Genomic DNA, 23,971 nt, shown 5'->3' with positions numbered 1-23,971 from the left:
ATCTCGTCTCGAAATTTTATGAGAAATAAAAAATCTCGTCTCGTCTCGTCTCGAACTAAAAATCCAATCTCGTCCATCCCTATTTAGAAACAAAGATTACTGCATGAAATATGGTGTTTCTATTAATATGGATATGATGTATGATCCATTAAATAGACAATTTTAAAGTGAAAATCTAAAAACAAAAACATAATTATGATACAGTAGAGATGTATAAAAGCAAATCAGAAATGTGACAACTATATGGGAGCATTTATTTGTTAGCAATTATTTCTGGAATAGGGAGTCACATCAGTTACTATTGTGCATGATTTGTTAATGATGCACTAACATAATGTCAATAGGTATCACTTTCAGTATAAATGAAGGGTAATAGTTTATAGTTCTTAAGGAAAGTTTGTTTGTACCTGAAGAGCTCAATCTCGCTGAGTGTGGGTTTGAGCAGCTGGTTGTATGTGGACATGGTGTCATGGGTACAATAGTAGTGGCTTGAGATTCTACCCAGCTCCGTCACCTACATCAAAACATTGTATGTACAAAATAAAAAGAAGTCCATTCATTTTACCCTGTCATGGTTACTCATCCTAGTTAAGTAATATTAGGGAATCCACAAAATACACAAAAGACCATAAGCTTCACATGGCAGTAATGAGACACAGGCTCAATGTGGCTTAAGAAAAGGTTGATTTAACACTGGATTATTCTACGGTTTTGAGTATCTTTTATTGTATTTTGATTGAGCAGGTATTCACACCAATTTCAGTCTATAACTGCTATCATACAATAATTCAAAACAATAAATTTGAATATAAATTTGAAAACAATAAACAGAATGTCAAGAATCGCAGAATAGTGCTCACTCTTCAATCTGAAGATGGCCAGTTTGATCTTAAGATGAATTTCAAAGTAATAGTCAATAGTCAAGAAATTAGTCAAAATGTCTTTATTCTTTTTCGTACAAAATGGTATCTAATGATATAATTGGACAATGAGAAGAGATTTGTGAATGGTATATCGGGGTCTGTGGGTCCCCGGTATTTTTAAGTCGGGTCGGACTGAAATTAAAAATAAAGCTAAGCACAGGTTGGGTCAAGCTAAGCGGAGCGTTTATTTTGCGATTGCAGAGAGTGTTTGCAAAGATGAGCAATTGAAAATTGAAGATTTGGTTGCATGTGATGTTTACAATTTTACAACAAACGCAGATGTCATCGATTTTGCCAAGATGTATTCGATCTCTCACTGCCATAGGAAAATATTCATGATTTCACCGTGATGATGGAACATTTTCACAATTCTGCCATGGAGGCAGATGATGTTCTCTATTTTACCGTGACCGCAGAAGATGTTTAACGATATCTCCGCAGCATGGGTAGGATTGTGTACCATATTGTATAATTTGTGGTATTACCACTATTTTTAAAAATCTATACTTTCCTAAGCAACCTAATTGCGACCAGATTATGGCCTGAAACCCCAGGGTCCCAGAGGGGGGGGGGGGGGGTTAAAGACTAGCCTGCCTACCCCTATCAGTAACTCCCACCAAAACAATGTTACGAAATCCTCTGGCATTAACACACTCTAATTTCAAGCCCATTTACCTGGAAGTGGCCAGTCTTGCGGTCATATTTGACCAGCCCAGACCTCTCTAGGTGAAGAGCCGCTGTGTGTATGAGGTCTGCTCTGTGCTGCTCTAGAAGAGGATCCTCCTTCACTTTGTCTACAGAGATGGCATACAACTGTGGCGACCTCAGCATCCTACAACACATTACCACAACAGTCACGACTAGGAAGATAATCAAATTCATCAAAGATTTAATGTAGAGAAAACTATTTTAGAAATAATTTCCTATAAGATAATATTGAATCCACCTGATGTATAAGTATGTGTATCCCAGCCAGGTGACAGCGTCTCTGACACTCTGTATGGTGCCAAGTACAATCTCAGCATTGAGCATGTCTGGAAGCTTGGATATCATCTGGGACTCTATGGGCAGCTGCTGGTTCAACAGGGACAAGTAGTACTGCAGCTCACTGTGGTTGGTGATCAGGATACCTTCACCCTTGGTGTCAAACTGGGGCCTCCCAGCTCTTCCCAACATCTGACATCAAACACAACACAGATAACCAGCAGTTTTAGAGGGGGGTTTTGAGAGAGATTGTTAAATTACAATACAATTTGGGTTTTCTATAACAACTTGAAAATAATGGTTAACAATTCTCCACAGAAAGGAACGAACTTAACCATTCGGTCCTATCAATGTGCATGATTGGTCTGCAAACAAGGAAAGATGAGCAGGATAGATTACATTTATAATTAACTGTGAGTAAGAAAGCTTAAACCAGATCTATGTAAGTATTTGATGTGTATTACTGTACATCTTTTTTACTCACCTGAAGAACATCCAAAGCTCCCAACTCTACCCAGCGACCTTTCTCTGGGTTGTACACCTGTGTTCCCTTGATGATGACTGTGTGAGCTGGAAGGTTCACTCCCCAGGCTAAGGTGGCAGTGGACACCAGCACCTGTGCAAAGTCTGTGTTATGTCCCATATATATAGGTTGCGGAGTTACAATTTACCGATCAGCAGTGTAGTTATAAGCTTGTCTCTGAACGTACTTGAACCATCTCAATTTGTATACCTGAATATGTCTGTCAGCAAACAAATCCTCCACCAGAGTTCTGTCTACACGGGTCATCCCAGCGTGATGGATAGCAAACCCATAAGGCAGCAAGTCCTTGAGCTCGCTGTTCTTGACCTGAGTGGCTTCAGTTCTCAACACCTCCATGGAGGCAGAGCCCTCCCTCAGGAACTGACCCAGGGTGTCCTTCTCCAAACACATGTCTCTGATTGCACGAGCGGTTTTGCCTGCATATTAAACAGCCATTACTGATCAAACACGTCAAAAAGCATACTATAAAACTAAATTTTGTTTCAGTTGGGAATTGAGGCAGAATTTAGAAATTTACATTTAGATCTTGTATTCTTGTATGGTTTCTATTGGAGAAATGGCTTGAGTTTATCAGAAAATCAAAATAGATTATAAAATTTCATATAAAATCAAGTTGTGGTTTTGTTTTGTAATGGTGCCTTCTATTCTCTGCATTCAATCAATCAATCAAATCACTTTATTTGTCCTTGTACATGTCATTACAAGAAATGGCGTCAAATATAAAGCTAAAAAACAATACAATTATAAATTTAAAAAAAAAACTACCACTACTGCTTCATAATTTTGTTGTATTCATAAAATTCCTCTATTGAGTAAATGGGTTTGTTGATCAAATATATTTTCAATTTACATTATAGTTTGTTATTATTTTTTTCTGATCTTAGTTCATTCGGAAGTGCTTTAAAGAATTTATTGCCAATGTATGTCGTCTTTTTAAAAAAAAATTCCAATCTATGTTTTTCAAAATGTTTTTCGGTCTGTCTTCTTGTATTATATTGATGACCTATTGGTTGTACATAAGTTTTTGTTATAAAAAATAAGATACATTCAAAAATATACAGACCATACACAGTTAAAATTTTAAGATTTTTGAAGTGTTCTTTTGCGGAGTCATCATCTTCAAGTTTGAGCATACATCTAATTGCTTTTTTCTGTAGGTTTAGAATTATATTCAGATTATTTATTGTTGTTGCACCATACAAGCCAATTCCATAAGAAATATTAGAGTGAATCAGAGCAAAATATATTTGTTTTAGTACAGGCAATGAGCTTAGGCTGGCCATACGCCTTAAGGCGAATAAACCGGAGTTAATTTTTCTCGATATATGTTCGACATGTTTGTCCCAGCATAGGTTTTCATCAATATATAGACCTAAAAATTTAGCCTCATTCACTTGTTCAATAATTTCCTCTTCAATCATTATATTTGGAGATATTTTTTTACGATTTTGCTTTGTGGAAAATGTAATAAATTTAGTTTTATTTGGATTTAACAAAAGACTATTATTATTGAAGTATTGCTTTATATTAGCTAGTTCTATAAAACTTAAATATTCAATTTCATTTTGGTTCTTTTAAATTTGTGTCGTCTGCATATAAACATAAATTACTATGGGGAACAGTCTGTAGCACTTCAGGAAGTCCGGTTATGTAACATAAGAACAGCAAAGGACACAGAATCGATCCCTGTGGGACGCCACATGAGACCAAACATAAGTCCGATGCTGCGCCCGTGATCCTATTTGAAATAGTTTGGTTAATTTCAACATACTGATATCGGTCGGAAAGGTATGACTTAAACCAATTGTATGCAACTCCCTTGACACCAAAGTTCAATAATTTATCAAGTAATAGATGATGATTTACGCTTTCAAAAGCTTTTGTTAAATCCATAAATATGCCCACTACGTTCTCCTCTTTATCTATGGACTCTATGATGGATTCAATAAAAGAAACGGCTGCAGTGAAAACCGATTTTCCGGGCCGAAAACCGTGCTGGGACATATCTAGAATGTTTGAATTTTCTAAGAATTGGGATAATCTTCTGTACATGACTTTTTCATAAATTTTTGAAAAGGATGGCAGAATCGAAATTGGACATGTCTTTTGTAGAATCTTTTTTATGTATAGGTACAACTTTGGATATTTTTAATTTTTTTGGAAAAATGCCAGATATTAAAGAAGAGTTAACCAGATGAACTAAGATTTTACATAAGTGTATTTTTGCAGATTTTATTATAGTTACAGGAATTTCATCAAACCCATATGATTGCTTATTTTTTAAAGAATCTAATATTTTAATAATTTCGTTTTCATCTGTGGGCTCACAGCAAAAAGTCTGATTATGAGGAGAGAGACTACTTGAAAGACTATTTTTCTGTACACTAGGTTCTATATCTGATTTTGTTTGAAGATCTTTTATACAGTTTATAAAATAAATGTTTAACAAATTACTTATAACTAAAACATCAGATACATTCTTATTATCTACAGTCAATTCTAGATTTTGTTTGTTTTTGGGCAGAACTCCAACCTCAGTATTTACTATTTTCCAAGTTGTTTTAATGACATTTTCTGATCCATTTATCTGCTTATTATAAAAATTGGTTTTGAATCTTTTAACATTTTCCTATATAACTTATTTTTCTCTTTAACATATTTCTTCAATTCTTTGTTTTTTGTTACTCTAGCTTCTTTCTCTAAGTCAATAATATTGTTTCTTTGCTGTTTTATTTCTTCTGTGACCCAGGATTTTTGCTTATAATTTATCCTTTTAACTTTTTTAGGAAAAGCTAAGTTAAAATGATACATAAAAATATTGAGAAACTTATCATATTTGTCCTCCACACATGAAAAATAAACTTCATTCCAGTTTTCACTTTTAAGTGATTCAAGAAATAGGTTTACATTATCTTTTGAAAAGCATCTCTTATATTTTGTTTTATTTCCACCTTCCCAATGAGGTATATCAAATAAAAAATCTAAAATTTGACCATCGTGGTCAGAGAGATAAGTGATCATACCTTCTACTTTAGTTTGTGCTTTTGAAATAGATGTAAGGAAATTATCAATACATGTTTGACTTTTTTCACTTATTCTTGTGGGAAATGTAACTAAGTGAGACATACCATGACTACTCAACATATTGAATAGTGCTTTACAATCTTTTTCGTTATTAATAACATTTATATTTAGATCCCCAGCAATTATGAGATTACTACAAATAGAAAGTAGATTCATTATTAACTCGTTCAAAAGCTCTATAAATTCAAAAGGATTTGTGCTCGGGGAGCGATATATGCCTACTAGTACAAACATATTTTTATTAACTATGAATTTCACAGCACAAAACTCAAATTTTTTATCTTCTCCTAGATTATGAATTTTAATTTCTACCACCTGCTTCCACTTAATAGATTTACTAGACAAAATAACGACACCTCCTTTTGTGGTGGTCTCTCTACAATAATAAGAATTGACACTAAATTTTTTTATATTAAGTCTGGACATTTCATCATTTTTTAAATTATGTTCAGTTAATACTACGATATGGGGTTTTATTTCATCTAAAACTATTTCCAGCGAGTCAATCCGTGAAATTAAATTTTCAATATTCTGATGAAATATTCTTATATTTGAAATATTTTTACTTTAATTTTTTGAAGTTGATGGGAATTGACCTTAATAATGTACATACATTAATACATACATACATTAATAATGTAATTTGAAAGCAATTAAATTCCCAACTTTTAATTGCAACTTATTTTTACTATAAGTTATGCTGAATAAAACAAATCATGAACAAAGAAAATATAATTGATGAAGACATGCAAGCTTTTTATGAAACAAATTGAATACATCTCAGTTATATTGCTTGATTAATGTTTTGTTACATTCTTATGTTTGAGGGCCAATTTTATTTACCAATAGACTCTTCGACTCAAAGTAGCCTACCATATGTATGGTACATTTTGCAATAGACACAACATTATCTTTTGATATACCTACCAACTGCTGAAAGTGTTTTTCTTACCTGTTTCTTTTCGTGAATGGACAAAGACAAGGACTTGGTTCTTGCCAGCATGCTCCATGATCTTCTCGTACACTATTTCGTTCATTACTTGGAAGCGTTTGAGAGCTTTTTTCTCAGTCACTCCAATGTATTGCTGCTCAAGTGGCACAGGACGGAAACTGTTGTCAAAGTAAAACAAACCCTGAAACATTCAACAAATTAGTAACTCTTTTTTCAATAGTCTACTTGATATTAGTAAGAACCATTCACTCAGAAAGTTTTTTTTTATAAACATAAAATTTAATTGTATGCAAATCGAACTAACTTTTACTTCTATACAAATAAGTACCATAAAATAAAAGTCATAAAATTACAGTAGAATCGTGAAGTTTTTTGTTATTTTTAGGTTTTATAGCCTAAGAAAGCCAAAACGAGTCTTATCTCAATGTGTGTCTGTTTGTTTGTCTGTCTGTCTGTCATTGTGTCTGTAACGCCAAAATGCCAATTTATGCGGCCTACTCCGAGAAAACTAGAGTACCCATCAAGATTCAAGTCATTTTCTTGGATTCACTGGATTGGTGAGAGTGTCTTTAGCTATTAAAATACGGCCTCACTACTATGGAAATAAAATAAGGAACCTTCAAAAACCCTATTATGTGCTTTTTTGTCAAGTTTTCTCCCAATGTTTACTACACACGTCATTATGAAATACCAATCATCTGTTTAGAGAATATGTCATTGGATAAAGATTATTTTTCCTAGCTGTCACTGTTTACATTAAATGTTGTTCACAAATACTGCAACCATTTCCGATCTCATTTTGTGAGCAAATCCAAAACCCAGGGCCTTGTGACTTGAACAACGTAATTTTATTGATTGTACGATAGTTCGTAACTGTAAATGAAATTAAATGACCATGTATTATCCAGGCCAGGAAACCTAAAATTATGCTTGTTTCAAATTTCACTGTACTTAAGTCTTGATAACCGGGAAAAGACTGTGAAACAGTTTTGTATAGGAGATAAAAACACCTATGGTATTATGAAAAAATACCATTTCATAAGGACAACTTACTTTGTGAAAGCTCTTAGAAAAAATTGCAATAGTGTTTGAAATAAAACACCTATTGTCTAATAAAAAAAAATCATTTGATTGAAAGACTACTATTTTGTCAAAGCTCTTTTTCTTGAAAAAAAATTCTGGAACAAACGCACCATTTGGTCTTTCTACTAAATGTTCCCTGTCCTCCCTTTCAACAGTAGCCAACAATCTTGCAATTCGTTCTTCTTCATCCATTTTATAATATCGATAAATAAGGTCAAAACAAGGGCGCACAAGGAACTAGGCTCCGAAAAAACCGTTACATCACAGGGCGCACACGGAAGCTACTTCCAGTAGTGACACTAACCACTCCCCAAGGTCGACTGACGACTGGGAATGGGGTAAGAGTAGTCAAAACTGATTCTGTAAAAGAGGTGTGCAAGGTAAATCAGGCGACAGCCCTGCCAAACACATACTATGGTTTTATAACGAAAAAAGTAGTGACCCGGAAGTAACTTCCCTGATGCGCCCGATGGAAAGTTAAGAGTATTCCCATAATAGTTTTGCCTGTATTTCTTGAAAAATACAAACTTAGTAGCAATCCAAATGCTGATCTGAATATAATAAGGTGTCAACTGACCAAAAGATCACCGTGAGTAGAACGGGCACACAGCTAGTATACTACAGTATAAATAAATGTAACGGGACTAAACTGCTCAATTGATATCAAAACGACAAAATATTTTAGGAATTTTTAGAACCAACAATATTTAAGTGTTAATATTTAGCTACTCTGAGTCGTTAGTTTTTTTATTGAGACAAAAAAATGGCACAAGCAGATATTTTCCCCCCAAAAAGGTGAAGTAAAATGAAAATATTGAGTAAAAATGTATTTCAATAAAGCTTCTACATTCAATACATAGATTAGTGCAAATATCCCTTGACATAACTCCATAGCTGAAATGTAAGCAAGTATAGCAATTCAAAGATAACTAAGACATTGAAACCGTTGAAAAGTGCAACAATGCCAATGGCATACGCTAAGAACTGAGTCAGGTTGTTTGTACTGACTCGGATCTTGGAGTCGTAGAATTTATTTCTTTTAAAGTAGAATTTAAAAGATGATACAATATTTGGTTTTGAGGACGAAGCAGTTTCCTCAAAATCATAAGACAAATAGTTGCAATCTGGCAAACAACCACAGTCACACGTTGTAGCAAGGCAAAAATGGCCGCAAACATCTACAGAACTGTTGTGTCTAGGCAAGTAAAACGGGACACAGCCACATGCCGAGAGTGAACAGTTCACTTTACATTCTGTCTCACAGTTCACTTGACTGTAATGTTTAAACATTGACAGAGGGTTCTCATGTGTAAAATAACACCCTCTAGCAGATGGATCATACTGCTCAAGGCCGCTTTCTGAAGTAACAATGTTGGGAATTATTGATATACTTCTGGAAGTAATTTTGCCCACTATTATACGATTTCTAATGGGGAAGGGGATTTCTAGTGGGTTGTGGATTACAACGTAGCTTTGTATTTTGTCATTAGGTAGGCAGGACTCTGCAATTTTATTGGTTGTTATGTAATTCCTTTCGCTTTTAAATATAATCCAATCATTCTCAGTCGTATACACCGGCGTCGTATTAATGTTTCCTCCGAAATATAACATATTGTCCAAAGTCAAGTGTTTTCCTAGGTAATGAAAACCAGGGGAAGAATACTGTTTCATTGGGAAATAAGTAACAACATTTTCTTTGTAAATATCTTTGTGATGGAGACCATTGATAGTAAAACACAAACCTAAGGGCGATAAGAACTTTTGGCATTCGTTTCCATCGCATCTTTTAATCAGCTTCCTTTTAAAACCACCTTTCCGTTTATGGAATATGTGAACGTCATTAAGATCAAGAATATGCCCAAGGTAGGATGAAAATTGGTCATATCTCATAGTATCTAATAATATCACTCTTTTATTTGCCCTAAACTTTTGACAAAACAATAACAAAACAGCAAGAGTCACCATCTCATCGGAGCTACATTCTTCATTGATTTTACAAACATTGTTGTCACACAGGAAACATTTCCCCAGAATCCCTGAGTAGTTGTAGTAGACGTTAAGAGTTGGTGGGTAGCAAACAGTTATTGCAGGAAATGGAACTTCGTTGACATAAGTTACATTGGTCGAAAATACTTTATAAGCGGGCGAGTTTTGCCAACTGTCGTACTCCATCTTGATAAGAGAAAAACTTGTTAATAAAGCAAGGGTGTGAACAAACAACCACAAGCAAGTATGAAACCAAGACTGGTTCTTCCCTACGAGAAACTTCATGCCTGGTAGACTCAATGACTGAATCAACTCTTGAAAGTTGGTTAGCGGGAAACAGTTTGTATCATAAAGTGAACGATTACACTCGTGTGTAGAAACCTTACTAGTTTGTTTAACAATTTCAGATTCAACTTGCCTTGTAGATTTAGGTTCAGCAGGGTTGTGCGACTGCAGGGTTTTCAAGCTCGACAATACAGTTTTCATGGAATCTTCTAGTTGAGTCACACTTCTCATGATCTCTTTGTTAAATTTTGTTTGATCTTGGAGTACTTCAGATTCTGGTGCAACATCCATCTGTTTGGAATAGTTACCATCAGGCTGTGAATGATCATGCTCATCAATATGAACCGTTGTAGTTTTGTCAATTATTTCTGATTCAACTTGGCTTGTAGGTTCAAATCCTGCAGGGTTGTGAGAGAGCAGGGGTTCCAATCTTGACAAAACCTTTTTCATATCATCTTCTTGTTGAATCATCCTTCTCATTAGCTCTTCAATGGAATCTTTATGATGTTGATTTACTTCAGATTGTGTTGGGATGTCCATCTTAAGAAAGTAGAGATGTTTGAATACAAAATAGCCTTATTGGATCTCAAATGAACTAAACATCATTCTAAGCAGAAAACCTGTTACATTTTGCAAATAGGGATGCACAATATGACCTTCTATTTCATAATTAAGGTGACCACGCCTTTTTTAATTGTCAGTGGTATGACGTGTATGTTAAAACTAATTCCATTACAACACAAATTGCATTGCATGTCTTCCACATGTCTAATGAAGAACTAAGTTAATAGTGACTTTAATAAATCATATTAAATATTTGATTACTTTGATATTAGTACCGTGGGACTATCGTTAAAACAATATCGTAAAGAGACATTTTATAATTTATAAGTGAATTTTTCTTCCCTCAAGTCATAGAAAAAAGTTGTTTAACTTTTACACTCACCAATGACAGCAGATAAAAATATGATACAAACAAAATCATATAAGTTTTAATGGTTTTTGACAACGATTTTTTGCTTTTTCGCTACTACTTAAAGAAATTGAGATCCTGTCTGTTTTCTTTTTCCATTGGGATTTAGCATACGGTAATAGATTTACTTATGCCAAATAAAAACCCCAGATGTGATTATACTTGGAATATTGTTATAAGGAGTGTGATTTATTTCTTGGTACTAAACTAAATCTTTCTTTTAAGTAAAAGTAAAACTTTAGCATGTAATACTCTCGTATTAGAATTAAGTTTGTTAACACTAAACCAGTCAATCTATTTTAAAGTTGAATAATAACACAATTGGGGGATTTAATATTGAATCTATTAAACACAAGCTTTAGCCAGCTTACCTTTATCACTTACAAATACTGCAGGTAAATTACTGCTATTAAATCACCGGCAGTTGAAAATGTTTTTATTTGTTAAAATTTCTTAGTTATGGTTTTGTTTTCAAGGATTTTGAGATAGCCTATACAAGATTATTGGGTTGATAAAATATTTTGGTGATTGGTTTTGAAACTAAAAACCACTCAGTTTTTTGAATTAAGAGTTTCTTCTCTTAGGTGTAATTTAATTATTTTATAGTACACACCTTTTTCTTTTACTTTCATCGTTATAATACACAGATAAGAGATTCTAATTAATAGATGAAGGGACTTATTAGTCGACCAATTACTGTGTTTTTGAGTATTTTCATATTTTTTCAATCATCATATTTAAGCCATTAAATAAACCTGCTAATATTCCTTTCTGCAACGAAATTCTTAGAACATTATATAGATCAAATTTTGGAGGTTAACTCTTCTATTAGGCCTACTCAGTAGGGACTGTGTATGTGTATATGTTGTGGTAACTCACAGAGTCAGGTTTGATGCGCAGCAGTGTGGCGACGTCCTGATAGTTGGGCAGAGTGGCACTGAGGCCGACCAACCGTACGTCCTCCTGTGTTGTCTCAATGTTCCTGATAGTTCTGGCTACAAGAGCCTCCAACACAGGTCCTCTCTCATCATGCAGCAGATGGATTTCATCCTGATAAACATTCAATATATGACACAACTGCTCAAACTCTACAAAGAGATTATCATGTATTAGTTTGACATGTTCCCTAGCATTTCATTCCTCTGTTAATATGACTTTGTGTAACTTGGAGGTGAAGGTGAAACCAATTCCGCTGTAGGCATATCACTTCACTGAATATCTCTATGGTTTTGTGTAATTTGATAGTTTTAGAATTGTTTGTGAATTATGTTTTAGAATTGGATTAATCAAATTTCCAGCTTTAAAAGGCAATTATGATCTATGATACATTTATTCGTTGATTAGGTATGTTTTAAAAAGCTAAAAACTAAATTATAATAGTGGAATTCAACTATTAGTGGTTAGTGAAATATATTATTAAATTTATTAGTTCAACAAGGCCAATATATAATTATTTCATTTTATTCACTAGCGCTTTCAGAAACTATGTTTCCATCTTCAGGCACTAGTACACTGAAGATGGAAACATAGTTTCTGAAAGCACTAGTGAATAAAATAAAATGATTATAGGCCTTGTTGAACTTATAAATTTAATTATATATTTCTAATTGCCAATATCTCCAATATAAGTTATTAGTGGTTAGTTAACAGTCAGACGTAACTTACAATGATGACGAGTCGCACCAGCTGAGTGAATGTCTTCTCACCACCCTTGCGAGTAATGATGTCCCACTTCTCCGGAGTGCATACAATCACCTGTGTAGCCTGTATCTGCTCTCTAGTCAGCTGATGGTCACCTGTCAGTTCTGACACTGTCAGGTTGTACGATGCTAGTCTCTGCAACATTTACCACAGAGTAATAAATATAACTGTTTACTTATTTAGTTCATTGTTGGTGATGTTGAGTTTTGAAATAGGCTACTATTCTTAACATCCCCTATGAAACCAGTATGATAACATATTTGAGGGTTGATCCCAAAATGTCATGAGCTCTTAATCACACAGCGTTAATCACACTTAGGTGGTAGAAAATTATAACAATAACTGTAAAAATAACTAAATATTAATAAACACAATATTAGGAACACAATATCCATAACCCTACTTAATCTTTCAAGATATTAAATGTAGCGTCTAGACAAGTAGTATTAAATTATTTTGAATCAATGCAAACATTGTAATATTATTTTATTTTTCAGCATGATTGTTAAATATATTTTATTAGGAGGGCATACAATGGGATCCAGTGTATTAAACTTTTGGATTACCTTTACTAACATGATACACACCTTGCCAAAGTTGCCGACCATTTCTTGCACAAGAGATCGCATGGGTGCAACGTAGATAATCTTGAACTCGTCTGCGTTTATGGTTCCGTCAGAGTTGACATGTTTGCCGATTTCCCTCATCATGCACAGCAGGGCAACATTGGTTTTACCAGCACCCTAGCAATAGTGTTATACTTAGATCAACCAATCAAACACTTAGGCTACAGTTTGGTATCAGCTTCTGAGACTTTCATATCCAAGATACATTTGGTAACATAAAATTTTGAATGCTAAAACTTGACTGACACCAGATAGCGAAATGAATATCGAAAAAATTAAAACATTGACTATTCTGTCAGTTATTTTTACTAATTTTGTGACCTTTGATACAGTGATTCATTGAGGAAATCGATGATTCATTGCTGTTTCATTGCATTTTCCACCGTTCATTACTATTTCTTAATTAGCCTTGTAAACATTTGGACAAAAAGATCACAGATGTAATTCAAAAATCATTAATAGACAACTAAAAAAAACCACCAAACAGGTTGTTTTTAGAAAATAAGTAGAATTTAAGTATAACATACCGTTGGAGCACAAAGCAAAAGATTTTCATCTGATTCAAGGGCAGTTTTGTGGAGCCTGCTTTGAATCCTGTTCAAAGTTTTAAAGCCTTCAAATGCTGGCTGGACGTACTTTGGCAGCTTATCAATGGGAATTAGAGTCTCCTCAGGCCCAAATGGTTTTGGTTTTAGAGCTGGAACATGCACCTCTTCATACCCTGAAAATAAGTGTATTAATAATAAAATGTGATTTTCATTCTATGTCAAGTGCTTATTTGTTGGCCATCTGCACAGCATACAACATATGGTAAGATGTATAAAAGGTAAGCGTCACAGTAAAACATTTAGACAAAAATGTTTTGACATTCTTAGGTTACTTCATTCATTTTTAATACCGTACTATTATGATTACAATCAATGCCAAAAGATAAAGTATATTTCAAATTTGAGACCCGTACCTTTCCGTTGCTTCCTAAATGATCCATCTGGTAGTTGACATCGCTTATTGCTCATGAAGTGTGAGCCAGCAGAGAAGGCTAGATCCTCCAGGTCAAGCAGTTGCCGAGAGCCAGGCACGACTCCGCCGTCGCCCAGTGTTGCTACGTCGCCCTCAGCTGCAGCCTTGCGCCGCGCTGCACGAGCCATCGCACTGTCTCCTCCGTCCGCTCTCTCCCCCTCCTCTACAGACTCTAGCTGCCGCAAGATACGAGACAGACCAGAATCACTGGTCATCTCATCTCTCAGCCTCTGCCGTTCCACTTCGCTCTGACTGCTTGCCAGCAGTGTGCAGTACAGGACTGTAACATTACACATGTTTATTTGGGGTAGATTTAAATAGTAATATGTATTATAAGTATCCTATTTAGAGCTGGTCAGTAAATGTATATTAAATGTTTACAATTTATAGTCCTTTTCAGAATATTTACTTCATGTTGAATGTATCTCACTTTATCCAGTAGCCTACACAACCATTAAACCAAACTAACTAAAAAAAGTTAAAAACAGGGTGTCCAGGGTCCCATCAAAATAAAATTTAAGGACAATTCCAGGTTTGCATGTTTGAAAAACTTGTCGTTCAAAAAAAGGAAAACTTTCTTGTTTATAGCCTACCTGCTAGTCTATTAAAACCCCTTCCGCGTATTACAGGATAGGCTAATATCTTGTAACCCAAACTACATCGGGGATCATATCTTTCAATCGCGGCAATTTTTTTATGATTTCTCGAGACCTTGGCCGGCAGGGTGTCTACTACATTCTGTAACGTTGTAAGCCTCTCACACGATTGCAGCAAAATCCGTGAATGTTTCTTGCGATCGCAACAACATCCGCGATGATCTTCAGTGATTATCTTACCACTCGTGACTTTTTTTGCCATCACAGCAACGTTTGTTAACTCGTGATAGTTTCCCAGGATTGTGATTTTCAAATAGGCCTACGCAAAAATAGAAAAATCTGTGTGGTTTTGGGCAGTATAATCGGCTATTTTTTTTTTACATTTTAATTTATCAGTTCTGTACAAAACTCAATTACCGTACTTAATAATTAACATAGGCTACTTATTCCCAGTCATCAAAATTCACGTACAATTTGTGATTTTCCCATTTTCTAGGTTGGCTGGACACCCTGTAAAGGATGTTTAAACTAGAATTTATTTTATCTTCTAACAATACTGATCTACATTGCACTAGTTTGAATTTTTAAACTTACTCATCTGACGGTGTTTCTTCAGCACCTTGATGAACTCAAAGCAGTCGTAGCCGAGCAGGAGGACCAGTTGGTTCTCACAATCTCGGTCGTCACCAGCGTTACGCAAGATACTCAGAACCTCTGCAGCCTTTGCCTGGGACACCATTGCGTCGTCGTAGAACTTGCTCAACTTGCGCTGCAGCCAGTAAGCGTCTATATCCAGCGGATGCAGCGACTTCTCTTTCTTGCCTGTCTCCTCTCCTCCTCCCAACTGTAACATTTATACATGCACAAAATTTGAATGATTTGTGATTTGTGGAATGGCTAATAATTTATCAGCTTTATTGTTAAATTGTATGTTTGCTATTAGGCCTACCTATATATTTTAATATTATTAATGATGTTGCAACCGATTTATGAAAATTTCAAATTTCTCAGAGGGTAGTTGGGATTCAATGTGCTGCAGCTGTTTCTAGCCTATCAGGCAAAGAATGTGTTCTAGCAGCAAGATGAGCTGCAAAAACTTAATTACAGTTTTAATTGGAATTTGATCACCTTTTTACCTAAACACCAGAAAAAATAGCCAAGAATAATTTGAGGTTGGCCATCTATTTAGGAATCAATTGAACTCCTACAATTAATTAAGTAAGTCCAGTAAATGCTAAGTAACTTAAATACTTATATAGCCTAGCTATCGCACCTATACTAATTCATTCGGTTATTTCTAAATGTTTCCCTTTTTGAAAATAATTTGTTGTTTGTCTCTAAGTTGATACAAGAATTGGTTTACAATATCTTTTTTTAGTTTGTATTTTTTAAGTTTATTTATTTGTGTTTTTATGAAACATATTTTTATTACAGGATATGTCCATAAATAATAAAAGAAAACCCAAAGAAGATAAAAGTCATTCTGGGCTATTGTGAAAATAAGCAAAACAGGTGTTATGAGCAATCCCTTTCATATAACTAATGTGGTAAACTTATACTGAAGTCTGACACTGTATACTTTAGAACCCCAATCGTCATAGTTTTTTGCGATCGTGGCAAAATGTTAAATATATTCCACGGTCGTGTTGACACCATCATCGTCTCCCGCGGTCACAGAAAATCGTCCGCAGTCGCGACAAAAGCATTAATTCTCCGATCGTGAAATAGTTTCAGGACACGTTCTGTGATCAGAATGGTAATAAAAGGTCGACATGACTCAGCCTATTTTCTTTAAAAGATTCAGAATTTCGGTAAAAATCCCATCATCCGAATTTTCAATTATCTAAATGGAGTGCGGTGCCCTTTGATTGGGATGATTGGAGTTTTACTGTATATAAGGTGAGCCCTCCCACCAGCTACGCCACAACTTGTCACCATCGGCCGCCCGGGACAAGTGGACTCACTAGCGCTCGCAGGTGAGATTCAACAGACTACTTAAGCCCCTGTATCTAAGCACTATGGCCTACTGCACAGCGAAATGCCGTGACGATCTAAAAACACTTGTAAAAAGGACCAATTTCATCATTCATATGATAATAAACAATTAATTGTCTTGGATTAGCTGTAACTTACATTCTCAGCATGGATAGCAGTGTTCAGTTTTGCTTCTTCTCCTTCTTCCTCCATTTCTTCTCCTTCTCTGACTTCTCCATACATATCTTCATCATCTTCCTCTTCTGACTCTTCAAACTGAACATTGATTCCATACGTCTCATCAATATTCTCATCTAAAAAAAAATATCAAGTAATTAGAACAAGTTATAAATGTGTCATCTCAGCTGAAGACAACTATCTTCAACTCATACCTTCCTTGTCGAAAATTCTGTCAGTGACAGTGAAATATTCTAATGTTTTGTGTTATAGTGCAACTTTTTGTATTTCTTGTACAAGATTGGACTCTCTTCTATCCAGGTATGCCTGTTATCCTCAAAAAGAAAAATTCTAAACAACTTATTACTTGATCAAAAATAGGCTGCTGCTATTTTTTACACAGTTAGGAATATTGAATTAAAGTTAATGTTACTAGTAATTAATGTGTGAACTTAAGATATTATGATTTCTTGTTAGCTGTGGGTTGCCATTACTTACCTGTAGTTTGAACTTTTTCCTCTGTTCCAAAATCAGTTATTTTCTTTCCAAGGTTAACCAACAAGGCAAAGCGCTCCTCTGTCAGACCTCCCAGCAAAGATTCTGTTTCAATTTTCTTTTCTCTGTCTTTCAGTTTGTCGTTTTTCAATACTGTAAGAACTTCATCTGCTGCCCCACAAAGAATGTCTCTTGGCTGGAATTTAAGAATGTAAAATATATAAATTTGTAATTAAAAAGCATTTAATTTTCAATAATATAGGTTAGGTACCTAAACAAAATCAACCAATTTAATAATAATGCTCAGTAAGCATACTTTTTATTGTAATCAACCCGACTATTATTTGCTTCAACTTCAAAAAGTAGTTTTTTATTTTCTAAGTTTGTAAAAGTTGACTTTTAAGTGTATTATCATACCTGGTCCCCCAGAGCCTCTTGTATGAAGCTCAACAATACTTCATAGGTCTGCCTGGTTTCTTGAGTCTTAGGTCGATAAATGATGCCTACCATCTCATCTACACCTTCTGACAGCAGAGTTGCCCCCTTCATACGTGTGAAGTCATATTGAGCTTCATCTCTCTTTTGACGTCTAAAAAATGCAATCAAAATTATTTGTCAACTGTAGAAAAAAAAAGATTAAAAAAATAATAGGCTATAAAACAAAGTATAATGTAGTGATTCTATAATTAGGGAAGTTACTGTTTACTAATTACTTAGGTAGACCTTTAGGCAATATTAGGCCTATAGCATTTACAAAATAACACTCACACACTCACTTCCCTGGCCATTTATGCCTAAGGTGGCATTTGGTTGCACAGCAATAAAAAACAATAACAGACAAATTTAACAGTAACAAAACGAAACAACTGCAAATAATAAATAGGCTAAAACTAAAACCCATGAATATCCGCAATTTTTTTTCATACGGAGGCCAATTATTTTAGAAGGACTTTTTTTACCAGAGACCAAAAAAAAACTACATAATTGGAAAGAACATTAGCAGCTTTTGAGTTCTGCCTCCAAGAAGGCAGCAATGTCGACGAGGATTGAGTTGAATGTGTCACCGACCCTAGCTGCCCCATGAACTCCGCCAAGTATATATAGAGCGTGTTACGGCGGTTACGTTAGGTTGGGTTAAGCCTACCTATCAAAAATATGTTTGTAGGACTTTCCTCAATTTTTTATTAATCAAACGATACCAGATGATTCATCACTCGGGACATTGTCCCAGATACAGGCGGTGACAGATAATGCACACGCTCCAGTCAATGACCTGACCTTGGCCTACGTGGAGGGTATTTGGCGGGCAAAAGTATTCGACCGACTGATAACGTTTGATTCATAACAAAACAAAACGCAGAAAGTCCTACAAACATATTTATGATGATAACCCAACCTAAACCGCCGCAGCGCGCTGTAAAATAAGTGGCCTCCGTATAATACAAAAGTAACGTTAATATTATCAGTTGATTTAATTAGATGATGGTAACAATTCTGAACACTATGTACATAGATAGCAATTGGTGAAATTAAAATCACCTATTTTCAGCTACAACTTAGTGGATTGAAGTAGGCCTAAGTTAAGACTCTTATGAGTTATTTAAGGAAATTGTATCAAACAGTAAGTTACACTAGGGTGGTCTGCCGTTACACTTTAGACGCATAAATGAGCGAAGCATTATTTAAAGATTGTCAATGGCTAAAGCAGCTAACACCCTACAATATGTTCCCATTCAACAGATTCACCGTTTGTTTGCCCGATATTATTTAAGTCCTAAAGGATGACAAATTTTTTCTGATAGTTCATACTGTACCTTTGTAGTGAAACTGGCCATCCTGACTATTTGCTTGTACTTTGTAAATGGGCATAGCAGGATGTACTCGTGCAATCAACATTTGTTCTACAATCGTCAGGTCAGTTAATTCGTTCGGGACACTTGACACATCCATATTATTTAACGCCGTGAATTTAGTTGCATTTGAACGACAACGCGAACAAATCGGTGATTGGTTTGAAGCTGTTAGTTGTTGGCGATGACAGTTAGTGCAAGTATAAAATTGTAGTGCATCTAATTCATGTTGGAATTGATTAGCTAACTGCCTATCATTATCAGCTTCTTCCGCCACTGCTTCATCTGGTTCTTCTTGTTCACGACGCCACTCCCTTACAATATTTGCATTATTGGTGCGACGACCAATATTACGACGTGGTCTTTGACCCTTGCTCAAAACAAATATAGCAAAACTGTTACTTCCATTGATAAACTAACTTTAACCTAGGATGAAAGTAAACATTGAAATGTAAACAAAACAGTTACAAACAATTAACATATGTTTATCTTATTTAAATAAAACGAGATAAACCCATATGTCATAAACCCAATATAATTTTTCTTTCAACTTACATTAAAATAACAAGCGAAATTGCGTGACCCGTAAAATAAAATCCAGAAGGAAATTTGAAAATATTTTTTACCAAAACATTGTGCTCAGTATTCTTTAGCTGTTGGCAAAATTTCATATCAATTGGTCAAGCCATTACATTCTGATGCTCTTACAAAGAAGTTACAAAGTGAGGGAAAGTGAGCTACGCTCAACTATGATCAATGTTTATACGTACATGTTTATTGAAAGCCATTTTAGAAAAAAAGAAACTGCAAAAATGAGTGTTAATAAGTAAACTCACTTGACTTTTCTTTCCTCAGCTTTAACAGGTTTTGTTCTTTGAAACCTATCTCCCATTCGGGTCCCTTCAAGCTTCCCAACAAGAGAGACGACCTCTCCAGTTGCTTCATCTCGACTTCTCCTTTCAATAAGACGAACATCGGCTTGAAGTACGAGGTTTGAATTCTAGAAAATTATGACGATTTAATAAAATTAAAGTAAAATAACTCCAAGAGAAGGAAGAAAGCTAGTCTAGAGGTAGAGCACAGAGCCTCTGGCTCACATGACTTTTGGCTAAACTTATGTGATAATTCTGTCTCAGCCTACAATAAGCCTTGCATCCTAGGATAAAAAATGAGGAAGGATATGTTAATAAATTAATTTGGGGTAGCAAACTAATTTATCTATAATGTAGGCCTAAGTTCAAACTTATAAGTTAACTTATGCAAAATTGTCCACCAACAGCCATGTAAGGCTAAGGCATAGGGTCTATGAAGTACCGGAAATATTTCCATTGTGCTAACTTAGATTGTGTAGACTTTCATAAGTGGGGCCAAAAACAACCGAATGAAAATATCGTATTGATTATTCGATAGCCTATATCAATTATTTAATTCGGTTAGTTAAGCTGGATTAGGTTATTCTAACTAACCAAACTTGATACATCAAATGAAACAATCGGTAATTCGATCAATATATTCATTCGGTTGTTTTTGGCCCCACTTATGGAAGTTTACCCTTTCGATAATTAGAAACTTATTATTGTTCCAAAAGAATAATAAATAACTCAACACCTTACCTTATGCCTAACTTATTTAACTTACTTAAGTTATATGAATCTGGGTTAACCAGGCTATCACCCAAGTTAGCAGATTTTATGCTAGCCTAGTCCTAATCTGAAATTTCAAGGATGAAAGTAAATTTGTGTTAGGCCTATTCCATGCCTAGCCTAAGTACATACTATCAATTTGATTTAGGCTATCAATTAACACCAGGGAATTTATGTTGATTAAAGTTATGCATAGAACACTCGGCTTACTTAAAGGGTTGTGGTTTGTTATTAACTTAATAGGCCTAAGTTGGCTCATTCAGTTGCTAGCCTATATGAGGGACACAAAAATGTTAAATCCCCTTCATTAGGCTAGTAGATCGTAGCACAGAAAACATACTTTTACTATAACCCAGAACGCCAACCGCATAGTAAAAAGTGTTCCAAGTACTTTGAGAGAGCTTTACCTGTCACTTCGTAGGCAGTGCCACCAGCGGTGCTATGCACTCAGCATAGCAACGCTGGTGGCGCTGCCTACGAACTGACAGACAAAGCTCTCTCAAAGTACTTAGGCCTAACGCTTTTTACTAGGTGCGGTTGGCATTCTGGGTTAACCCTCCGAGTGTCATGCGTCGCTGCAGCGACGCGTAACGCACTTTGTATAGTGTCGTGCGTCGCTACAGCGACTCGCGAACACTGTTTACGGCGAAGGCTCTATGACTAACTGAATCGGACTGTACTGGATTGAGTTAGGTATCGTTCTTTCCGTAATATTCTAAGCTTTCTCCAGAGGTCTGTCTCTAAGCACTATTCATTTTAGTTCCGAAAATATTGTAGCAGATAGCTGACTGAGCTGACGTGCGTGTATTTGTAAACAGCTAGGTTACCCTCGGACCGATGACTGATGTGTTTTATTACATTTATCATTGTTTTAGTGTTAAAAATCAAAAGTAGTGATATACGTGGTGCATTATAAGAAGATTTAAGTGGTTTTGAAGTGCTGGTTGATGATCCTGAAGAAGTAGGTAGTGATATTGATGTAAATTATCAGCCAGATTCCTAGCTATGGTTGGGCTATGCATTCTTAGCTAAACGCTATGTACTGAAATCTGATTTTTGCCCATAACTTATTTATTTGCAAATCTACTTCCTTATATTATTATATATTTGTAATCCTCATAAAATTTAGAACAAAGTGGCTATTTTCAAATATTTATAGGCCTATAATTTATACAATTTCATTGAGCGCAAACTTATTTTTTTTTTTTTTAATTTTCGAAATTATACATTTTTTTTACCTAAAAAAATTTTTTTTAAAAAATCTTCCTTATGTTTTATATATAATATTGAAGCCCAAGATTTTCCAAACAAAATGGTATATAGAACAGTATAATTAACATTGTTTTTAAGCTTCTCAGATCAGTTTTAATAAAACCTTGCAAATGAGCAAAAAATAGGCTGACATTAAGGCCAAAACACGTGACACTCGGAGGGTTAAAGTAGTATGTTTTCTGTGATCGTAGGCATGTAAGTTAGGCTATTGGTAGATACACGAAAATATTGGCACTGGCAAGCTTATTTCGTAAGATAGGCTAGGTGTTGTAATATGGTGTTACCAAGTACGCTTAGCGTAGACTTGAAGTTAACTTAACAGTTAACAAAATGCATCTCCAATGGTGAAATTGGTATACGCATTCTATAGAGAAACCTTCAGTGTTTAATAAAAAACCTAGTTTTTACTTGGCTAGGTTAGGTAGCATAACCTCCGAAACACGGAAGGTTTGAGGATTTTTTACTAGTTGAGTTGTATGCTAGGTTACGTACCGCTTTGTATTCATATTGGAGCTGACGTGCCGCTGCGTCAGCCATGCTAGGCTTATTTTGTTTTACGTTAAACTACTTAATATCACACGAAATAAAACTTATCGCTGTAAAACGTTTGACATCGTTTAGAAATCATCAAACATCAAACGACAACCATGTTGAAGTGAAGAAGAAGAAAAACAATCCTCAGACAGACAGCCAGCCGCATCAATTACGACCCAACTCGATCCGCTCCACTGTCCACTCCACTTTCGACCATTTCACCAGTGTTGCCAACACAACACACTCTAGTACTAAGTGTTTGCTCTAAATAAACATTGACTACTGACTATAATCATAGATAAAACATACTCCTCATGTTTTATCTATGCTATAATAATTGATTAATTAACTATTATAACTAGCCATGGTGGAAGGAAAAACCATAAGTGTGCTATTCATAGTTAAAGGTGGCCGTGGCTATTCCCGTAATATGCTGACGTCTCCCAGATTACAAACAAAACATCACATTGTATTGCCATATAAGTATATATTATGTTTTGATCTGATTGTTATAGTTTTTAATTTTTTTTCTAAATTAATGGTGAAAAATGGTGTTTGCAATCTTGGTGACGTCAGCATATTACGGGAATAGCACACTTATGTTTTTTCCTTTAACCATGATCACTATCATTCTATTATCATTGACTATACATCATTCGGTATATAGTCAATGCTATTATTATGAGGAAACCATACCAGGTGCACATTTTAACCCAAATGAAGAGCGGGATTGCTGAAGGATATTTTTATTTTTCACTGCAAAGTGATCTGTGTTCCCACACAAAACGTTGGCAGCTAAAAAATCCCTATTCTATTATGTGCCGTCCTTTTCTATGTAGCTGCTACAATATATAACAGAATGATCTGATATCAGCCCCACCCTGGCACTGCTAGTGTACAGTAAAGCCCCTGTCACACGGAGCTGGTTCCAGCTGCTGGTTCTCGCTGCGAGAACCAGCAGCTTTAGTTGATAGTTCTCCAGCGCGCTAGAAGTCCTGTCAGACGAAGCTGGAGAACCAGCGCTACAGATTACAAGTCTGGTGATGTAATTGGAACTGAGTGTGTAGTTAACAAAAATAATGTCGTCTGTTGGCTTTAGAAGTGATGTTTTGTCTAAGATCAGCCATCATAGTAGTAAAATATGCAAGGAAATAATAAAATTTTAATATATAAACACTAATTAAAATCGAATAACTTGTGGTAGGCGTATAACAAAAGGACTTTATCATTCATCTATAAAAAAAAATACAAATGCATTTAGTAAATAAT

At 35.1% G+C, this 23,971-nt stretch overlaps 1 protein-coding gene across 2 annotated transcripts in view; it reads right to left on the bottom strand.

Moving 5' to 3' along the window:
• LOC128988038 (U5 small nuclear ribonucleoprotein 200 kDa helicase) overlaps nucleotides 1-22,816 on the bottom strand; it is a 41,816-nt gene extending 19,000 nt beyond the window's left edge. For both annotated transcript variants that reach the window (XM_054409225.1, XM_054409217.1), the window contains exons 1-17: nucleotides 22,661-22,816; nucleotides 20,090-20,253; nucleotides 17,821-17,992; nucleotides 17,407-17,599; nucleotides 16,891-17,045; nucleotides 15,352-15,601; nucleotides 14,103-14,441; nucleotides 13,669-13,862; nucleotides 13,103-13,258; nucleotides 12,480-12,650; nucleotides 11,694-11,864; nucleotides 6,488-6,668; nucleotides 2,641-2,867; nucleotides 2,392-2,523; nucleotides 1,870-2,099; nucleotides 1,599-1,755; nucleotides 408-514 (exon numbers count right to left, since the gene is read on the bottom strand). In XM_054409225.1, coding sequence (XP_054265200.1) covers nucleotides 408-514; nucleotides 1,599-1,755; nucleotides 1,870-2,099; nucleotides 2,392-2,523; nucleotides 2,641-2,867; nucleotides 6,488-6,668; nucleotides 11,694-11,864; nucleotides 12,480-12,650; nucleotides 13,103-13,258; nucleotides 13,669-13,862; nucleotides 14,103-14,441; nucleotides 15,352-15,601; nucleotides 16,891-17,045; nucleotides 17,407-17,599; nucleotides 17,821-17,992; nucleotides 20,090-20,253; nucleotides 22,661-22,705 — 3,044 coding nt within the window. In that variant the 5' untranslated portion in view covers nucleotides 22,706-22,816. The remainder of the gene's footprint in view (nucleotides 1-407; nucleotides 515-1,598; nucleotides 1,756-1,869; nucleotides 2,100-2,391; nucleotides 2,524-2,640; nucleotides 2,868-6,487; nucleotides 6,669-11,693; nucleotides 11,865-12,479; nucleotides 12,651-13,102; nucleotides 13,259-13,668; nucleotides 13,863-14,102; nucleotides 14,442-15,351; nucleotides 15,602-16,890; nucleotides 17,046-17,406; nucleotides 17,600-17,820; nucleotides 17,993-20,089; nucleotides 20,254-22,660) is intronic.
• Between the last annotated feature and the right edge of the window lie 1,155 nt (nucleotides 22,817-23,971).

The sequence above is a fragment of the Macrosteles quadrilineatus genome, unplaced genomic scaffold (assembly GCF_028750875.1).
Source record: "Macrosteles quadrilineatus isolate MER2022 unplaced genomic scaffold, UCM_ALF_1.0 Scaffold_1__1_contigs__length_201487025, whole genome shotgun sequence".
Lineage (NCBI taxonomy): Eukaryota > Metazoa > Arthropoda > Insecta > Hemiptera > Cicadellidae > Macrosteles > Macrosteles quadrilineatus.
Note: the sequence above shows the minus strand (reverse complement) of the source record. Positions and strands in the feature narration are given on the sequence as shown.